This window comes from Schistocerca cancellata, chromosome 1 (genome assembly GCF_023864275.1).
Source record: "Schistocerca cancellata isolate TAMUIC-IGC-003103 chromosome 1, iqSchCanc2.1, whole genome shotgun sequence".
Taxonomy (NCBI): Eukaryota; Metazoa; Arthropoda; class Insecta; order Orthoptera; family Acrididae; genus Schistocerca; species Schistocerca cancellata.
This window is the reverse complement of record NC_064626.1, coordinates 780227878-780236452: the sequence shown is the minus strand read 5'-3', so window position 1 is coordinate 780236452 and position 8575 is coordinate 780227878. Positions and strand designations below refer to the sequence as shown.

At 43.7% G+C, this 8575-nt stretch overlaps 1 protein-coding gene across 1 annotated transcript in view; it reads left to right on the top strand.

Moving 5' to 3' along the window:
- The first annotated feature begins 613 nt into the window (after positions 1 to 613).
- The window catches only part of LOC126162290 (trypsin-1-like), a 33801-nt gene continuing 25839 nt past the window's right edge, over positions 614 to 8575 (top strand). The window contains exons 1-2 of the mRNA XM_049918712.1: positions 614 to 687; positions 2692 to 2848. Of these exons, the coding sequence (XP_049774669.1) occupies positions 624 to 687; positions 2692 to 2848 (221 nt within the window). The 5' untranslated portion in view covers positions 614 to 623. The remainder of the gene's footprint in view (positions 688 to 2691; positions 2849 to 8575) is intronic.

Genomic DNA, 8575 nt, shown 5'->3' with positions numbered 1-8575 from the left:
ATATTTCAAACTATAGCCACTCTGGCGGTTCGCAGTGCTACAACATACCTAGAAAGTCATTGTAAGCACAGAAAGTGGCCCCTCTTCCCTGCTTGGAGACCCAGTGGGAAAACTGCCATGTGTAACATACATTTCTACTCGTGACGACTTATTTTTTTAAAATCTGAAATAACAAATTTTCCGAATAGCGTAAAATAAAAATCGGTTGGGTCTCAAGTATTAAACGTTTTCATACCCTCGTTATTGCCAGAACTCCTAGCCAGCTTCCTGTCAAACTAAACTCTTTATTGTGATCCTGAATTTCAGTACCAGGTATCTAATTAAGTTCTCAAAAAATCAGACAACAGTCGAAGAGAACTGTATCGCAGTTGAAGCTGATATGGGGGGATACTGTGAAGAGTATATTACTGTTTTCTGTAGAGTATTCCAATGATAGCTCTTAGATGCTGCTATAAAAAGTTAGGTGACATACGCAGTAAGAGATAGGGATCAAACATGTGATCGCAGTAACGTATTTTATCAGTAAGATTACGAGTAAATTAATAGATTAGATCTGTTAAGTGCCAAGCAACGCGGATGTTGTTAAATATAAATTGAAACCGCTGGAGACACTGATTCAGTCAATGGATTTCACAAACATGAGGAACTTGCTGGTGGTCTACTGCCTCTTTGGGGCTACAGCTTTAGGTAACTTGGCTTCCTATGTTTATCGCGGCACTATACACATACCTACTTAGACTAGTTGCATCTCTCAATGCTTGTACAGTCGTGGACAAAACGAGCGAGACCCCTCGCCTTTTCGTTACGCTGATCCGCACGGCTTTAAAGTCTGCTACACAGCATAACAGGCAAGGCGACCAAGTGCTACCAACATACCATGCACAGGCGTGAAATTGAAAAACTATCCGAACTTTGTTAGACTGTTTCAGTCCAGAAAGCTCTACGCAACGGAAACCGCACTATTTTGCGATTTTCATCACGAAATTGCCGGCTTATTCATGTCTGGGGTAATAATAGAGGACTGTTTGCCTGGGTTGTCTGCTGGTGTAGTGAAAGGTGTTTGCTGCTGCAAGGGAGGTCTGGTTTGTTTTCGGTTCTAATCTCGATGGAGGCCAGATAGACTATCAGTAAACCAATTTTAAGAAATTCTCGCACCCCCAATACGTTTTATTGTTACCTGTATTCTGTACCGGCGCTCTTTGGACGTCAATATGAAACTTTCATACTTGTTACTGCCTACTTTTTCCGCTTCCGTCAATAACTGAATTGACTTAAGTGTGGCACTGAATGATTTCTAACTGAATTTCGTTATGAATCTTCACGCATTGCTAAATTTGCACACATTCATGGTAGGTGAGCAACGGTAATCCAGTATGACTGGTCTGAACTTTGACACAGACCGTTTCGCGGCCAAATGCGCGTAACATTTTCCTAATTCGTAACGATCTGGGGTATTTTGTCTTACTAAAACAGTTATGTTATATCGATAAGCTGAAATTCATTTTTATTAGTACAGATCATACTAATTAGCGTTTCTTCTTTCATTTATATCTTATATTTACGTGTTGTGTTTAACACACTAAAAAGCGTTATAGTCTTACACATGATTGAAAACAGTCCGACAAAATTCGGATAGTTCTTCAATTTCACGCCTGTACGTAGTATGTTGGTAGCACTTCGTCGCCTTGCCTGTTATGCTGTGTAGCAGACTTTAAAGCTGTGCGGATCAGCATAACGAAAAGGCGAGGGGTCTCGCTCGTTTTGTCCACGGCTGTACACCTGAAGACTAAATAGTTGCAATAATGAAATTGTGAACTGTTACTATTTTGTGTCTAAGTAACCGAACAGAACAATGACAGTGACTGAATCCATAATGAGGCTAAGCAATCATTTGTGTATACGAATGAGTCTGATGTTGAAGCCACTCTTCCTGTAATGAGCGTTTCCTTTCTGAAAGGTCTTTCCGCACCAGATTTATGATTTTGTGGTATCTCGCAGCTGTTAGAGTCTTTAACATTACTGTTATAATCTCCCAAAACGTTTTACCAACCAGTGATTTAGTATTCCATGACTTTATTACTACAAGATAATAGGTTGTAATATAAAAGTGATATGGCAGCTAAAATAAAAAACGTGTTCCTGAAGAACATATAAAGACTCTTTAACATTAGTGTTATAATCTCCCAAAACCTTTTACCAACCAGTGATTTAGTATTCCATGACTTTATTACTACAAGATAATAGGTTGTAATATAAAAGAGATATGGCAGCTAACATAAAAAACGTGTTCCTGAAGAACATATGAAGACCCAAGCCACCATTAGTACTATAGCGTATCTAGTACTTGGAAAGACAACTATATTCACTTATTAGAGGCATTCTACTCTCCTGATTAATAGATATCATGTTCATTGGTTGGTATTATGACAAACAGTACTGGTATCAAGTTATACAAATCACCAAATATTCAGAGTGGAGTCTTTTTTAGGTCAATAAAAATATGAAATCTGCGTCATAGAAGATTTATGACTCGACACACCACGCCCCATATCTGAGTCATGCTCATAGCGAAGAAATACTGGCGTCCAGCACCAGAATGGAAATCAGAAAGAATCCAAAAGAAGGAAACAGGGTGACTTAGTCACAGAAACGCCTCCCAGCCCGCACGGACACTCCGGCCTGTTGTTGCAGTGTCTGGACACGGCGGCCGCATCGTGAGCGGCGAGCCGGCGGAGGACCACGAGTTCCCGGCGCTGGCGTCGCTGCACGTGAACGGCAGCCACTACTGCGGCGCCAACGTCCTCAATGAGCGCTGGCTGCTCACCGCCGCACACTGCGTCATAGCCAGGTAGGGCTAAAGGGCCGCTCCCAAACGTGCGCAACAAACAGGTGGAGAGCAGCAGTGAGCTGGCTCAGTAGTAGAAAATTTCCTAGGTTTCTTACAGGCGCGTTTCCAAACGTGCAGACATGTACTTCCAGTGTCCAATATATGCTGATGACCTTTAAAATTACATTATCACGAATAATATTGTAAGAAACATTAAACTGATGTGAAGTGAACTACATCCCTGAATTTGAAAACTAATAGAATCTCAACGAATTCGGACAAAGTAAGTAGTCTTAATGCCATTTACATTTAGTCTACAAGGAAAGAATGGTGTTGTTGTTGTTGTTGTTGTGGTCTTCAGTCTTGAGAATGGTTTGATGCAGCTCTCCATGCTACTCTAGCCTGTGCAAGCCTCTTCATCTCCCATTACCTACTGCAGCCTACATCCTTCTGAATCTGCTTAGTGTATTCATCTCTTGGTCTCCCTTTACGATTTTTACCCTCCACGCTGCCCTCCATTACTAAATTGGTGATCCCTTGATGCCTCAGAACATGTCCTACCAACCGATCCCTTCTTCTAGTCAATTGTGCCACAAACTCCTCTTCTCCCGAATTCTCTTCAATACCTCCTCATTAGTTATGAGATCTACCCATCTAATCTTCAGTATTCTTCTGTGAAGGAAAGAATAAGCAGTTGATTTCGTATTCAGATAGCGCATATCACTGTTGTTTGAAAGATGACTATGCAATTCCTTGTGTAAGGAGAGACAGTGGCTGTCGCCGCTGTGGAAGCTCTGTTTTATCGTTCCGTAGCGGTACCACACAAGTGCCACAGAATTGCGCACCTGGTGGATTCAACGTCATGCGAAATATCATTGGCCCCATGTGACATGATATTCGCTTTGCTAGGCAGGGTCCGACAGCTACGTCACCTACCGTGAGTCAGGAAATGAACTTGGTTGCAGCAAGGCGAGTATTGACAGGTACAGAGCGGCCACATCTGAAACATCAGGGACTGTCAGTAGCTCAACCGTTGTTGCAGCTTCCGTCGTTTTCCGTGATTTCCCTAAATCGCTCCAGGCAAACGCCGGGATGGTTCCTTTGAAAGGGCACGGCCGACATCCTTCCCCATCCTTCCCTTCTCTGATGAGACCGATGACCTCGCTGTCTGGTCTCCTCCCCCAAACAACCCAACCCAACCCAGCTTCCGTCGAGAAAGTTGCGCCGACAATGGTGCGTCCAACGACAGTATTTGACATAGATATGACACTACATCCTGGTTCTGTATCAACGTCATGATGGACTTATGTACATAGAAGCTGCGAGAACTGCATTCGTCATCATCATACAGACCCAGCAACAAGCATGGTGTTTTGGCATACCACTGAGCACAAAACACAATTACCTCGGGTTTGCATAGGCTGCATTATAGGAAGCAGCCGTTATACTGCTTAGTTACGATTAAAGTACAGCTGCTTACAGAGACCCAGTGTGGGCTGCAATTATCGTTTGGCAGCGAAACTTGGAGGATACGCTTGTGCATAAAATGGAACCCATTTACACTGTGAAAAAATTAGACAAATCTGGCACTGTACAGTGTTTTTATGACGGTGTGGCATCAACGCTGTCATTTGACAAGCCATAATGTGAGTGAATGGCATGGCCACATGAGAAGACCGACCGTGCTGAGTTTCTGCAGCTGTTTTATGCGAACAGCAGCAATTACAGTGCAGCATTGAGAAACTCTGGCTGACTGAAAGATCTCAGGAGAGGTCCAATATCATTAAATGTTTTAAAGAAGATGATGGTGAAATTCAAAAACGCAGGTGATGGTGGTGTGGCACCTGAAAGAGAAAGACGTCATATTTCGATGGAAGTTATTGACTAGGTTGCTGTTGCTGTAACTGAACATGCAGCACGTGCTCTGGATACTGCTAATGCTCGTGTAGCGCCACCAGAATTGGCTGTCCCACGGTCAACAGTATGGAAAGTTTTGTGGTCTACTGTACACCGGTACCCGTACAATACCCAGAGGGTGCGCAACTGAAACCTCATGATGTGTTGCGATGTTCTGTGTTCGTTCTTCTATTTCTGGTACACATCGAAGTTAATGGCACTTGGTCGGGCAATACTCTATGGAGTGATGAGGCACATTTTTCATTACAGGGTGCAGTCAATACACAGAAATACCTAACTTGGGGTAGTGTTAAAGTGCTTCTTGTGCACGAATGTCCACTACAGTCGCCTTTTGAGACTGTGTGGTATTGATTCACAAGAACTTTTATTCTTGGTCGGTTCTTATTTGTAGAGAATACACTGAAATGGCCTGCCAGTTGTACCGCGACGTTTGCATGTGTTCGAGACGTCCTCGTACAGCATGTCATTCCTACTTTGGAAGAGGGCAGCTGAGTGGAGACAACGGTTTTCATGCAAGATGGCGCAACGTCTCACGCCGCTTGCCCAGTGACACATCTGCTTAACGCAATCTTCAACGAACTTGTTATCTCCAGAGGTTTTCCACATGCATGGGCTTCTAGATTATCTGATCTAAAACCACGTGAGTCTTGGTTCTGGGGATATCTAAAAGAACAGGTTTACCAGGGACATGTTCGGTCTCCACCTGATCTGTAGGTCAACACATACGCTGAAGAGCCAAAGAAACTGGTATACCTGCCTGATACCGTGTAGGGCCACCGCGAGCACGCAGCAGCACCGCAACACGACGGGTCATGCACTCGACTAACGTCTGTAGCAGTGCTGGAGGGAACTGACGCCATGAATCCTGAACAGCACGTTGCAAGACAACTCACATATGCTGAATAATTTTCATGTCTGGGGAATTCGGTAGCCAGCAGAAGTGTTTAAACTCAGAAGAGTGCTGCTGGAGCCACTCTGTAGCTATTCTGGACGCTTGTGTTGTCGCATTGTCCTGCTGCAATTGTCCAAGTCCGTCGGAATGCACAATGGACATGAATGGATGCAGGTGATCACACAGAATGCTTACGCACGTGTCACTTGTCACAGTTGTATCTAGACGTATTAGCGGTCCCGTATCACTCCAACTGCACAGGCCCCTAGCCATTACAGAGACTCCACCAGTTTCAACAGTCCCCTGCTAACATGCAGCGCCACTGATTCATGCGTTTGTCTCCGTACCCGTGTATATCCATCCGCTAGATACAATTTGAAACAAGGCTCGTCCGTCAAGGCAACATATTTCCAGCCATCAACAGTTCAATGTCGGTGTTGAGGGGTCCAGGCAAGGGGTAAAGAAAGCTTGGTGCAGTGTAGTCATCAAATCATCAATGGTACATGAGTGGGCCATCCGCTCCGAAAGCCCATATCGATGATGTTTCGTTGAATGGTTAGCACGCTAATACTTGTTGATGGCTCAGCATTGAAATCTGCAGCAATTTGCGGAAAGGTTGGTTTTCTGTCACGCTGAAGGGTTCTCTTCAGTCGTCGTTGGCCCCTTTCTTGCAGGATCTTATCCGGCCGCAGCGATGTCGGAGATTTGATGTTTTATCTGATTCGTGATATTGACGATACACTCGTGAAATGGTCGTACCGGAAAAGCCCCACTTCATCGCTACCTCGGAGATGATGCTTCCCATCGCTCGTTCACCGACTATAGCTCACTTCAATCTAGATAGTCTGTATTGTAGCAGCAGTAACCAATCTAACAATTGCGCCAGACGCTTGTTGTCTTAAATAGGTGATGCGACAGTAGCGCCGTATTCTGCCTGTTTAAATATCTTTTTATTTGAATATGCATGCCTATACCAGTTTCTTTGGCGCTTTAGTGTAGAAACACGTTGCTCCTGTTCCACTGACACTGCCGCGAACGACTGTTGAAACGGTCGTTTTACAGATGCAGCATTTCGTCGACGTCTCCGGTACTCATAGTGAACAATTTGTGTAAGCGGCGGTTAATAAAATCTACGTTATGCCTTTCTCACTTGTTTGAACTTATCTACCCACGCGCCGTTACTAATACATTACTTATTGAAATATTTCTGTCCGTCTCTCTTGCATACAAAGAGCCAGATCTCCATCTTGTGGTCAAAATTGGAACTACTTTTATTCCAGCGTAAATCAGCTTCACATTTACGTATTAACTTATAAGTTTCGCTCCCCTAGCATAATTACTGTCCACACTAGGTCTCCATGAGTAGCAGTACTTTAATTAAAGCAACCCAGCATTTCTGATATTCTGAGGCCGAAGGCAGTGCCGTATCTTTGAGGTCCCCGTAGCGTTGTCTTTCAACAAGATTATGTAAAATCGCACGTTGCCCGTGCTGTACTAACAATCTCACAGAGAGGCTTCAGCTGTTGCCTTGGTCATAGCCTTTCGCTGATGCCTCACCTACTGGAAACATATGTGATAGGTTGTCGGCTGATTAGAATGCCAGCACTCTCTAGCCCTTACGATTAATGAACCCCGACATGCTCAGACAGGTGAAGCAGTGTCTTGCTACCATCATTTCATCTCTGCACACAACTGATTATGACAGATCATGTACTAAATATTGCTTTCTGCATGTTCCTAATCACCCACAAATTTGACTATCTGTTCTTCCTACGTGTACTATACTTTTTACGCACATTCACGAAGAGTTCGTTATTTAGTAACATTCTGGATTTATAGTATTAATGGCCAGCAGCTTTGTGAGAACACTTGTGATATATGTGGACCGATTGACCTCACTATTCTGTAAAATTAAATCAATTCTCGGCGTGCACCGTAGTCAGATAATAATTCTGCATCAATTTCTACGAGTTACGCAAAAAGCACAAAACGTGCAAAGTCTCTACGAACAAGATGTGTCTACAGCCATGGCCGGCTGAGCTACAGGAGCAAGCAATGCTTACGTACGTTACTATGAAACCACTTGCACATTGGTGCCATTCGATCCGCGTCAATAGCACCACCGCATGTTTAAAACTCACCTAGCTTACCTGCTCTGTACAAGGTCTGGCGTTTCGCATCAAATGGTGGTACACGCACAGACTCTAAATGTAAAGGTAGGCCTGCATAGAGCTTAATGATCAGAAAGTAAGTATCAAATGCGTCTGGAAAAAAAGACTAAACTCTTGAAACTCTGCATCCTTTAACTAATTTGCTGTACAGGAGTGTCAGTTTCAAATCAAAGATAAATGAGCATCACTCCAGAATTCTAGAAGCTTTGACGGAAGCTACTAGTTCGAAGCAATCGTCTCAGCAATGCAACTCTGATGTACTAGCAACCCCATGGGGATGTCGCAGAAAATGAGGCACTATAACGGATATATACGTGATACGTCAGGATGCTTCTAATACTGCTTGCACCTCGCTGCAGTTCTCCACTCGTATTAAAATTCCACAGTCAGTCGCAACAAGAAGATCATCAACGGTTATCCATTACAACTCTGAGCATATACACAGTAAGATAATCAGCGCAACCCTACTTACTAGTATCGGTGTTAGACACAAGGCAATGGAACGACGTAAGCTTTGTTCATCTGATCTAACCACGCCTGTCCATAGTTTCTGTCAGAGTTCAAAACATAAGTTTTGGCGATCATCTGAAATCACTTCTCAAGCGAGTGTACATGGATATGCTTCGTAAACATAAGAAGAACTAACAATAAAATTTATTACGCCGCGGAGGTTCAACGGCCACCAGCTCCATGGTCTGATCTCAGCCAAAACCCATTGCAGTCTGCCCAGAACAATGGGACATTACCCCTATCTTAAGCTTTCCTGAG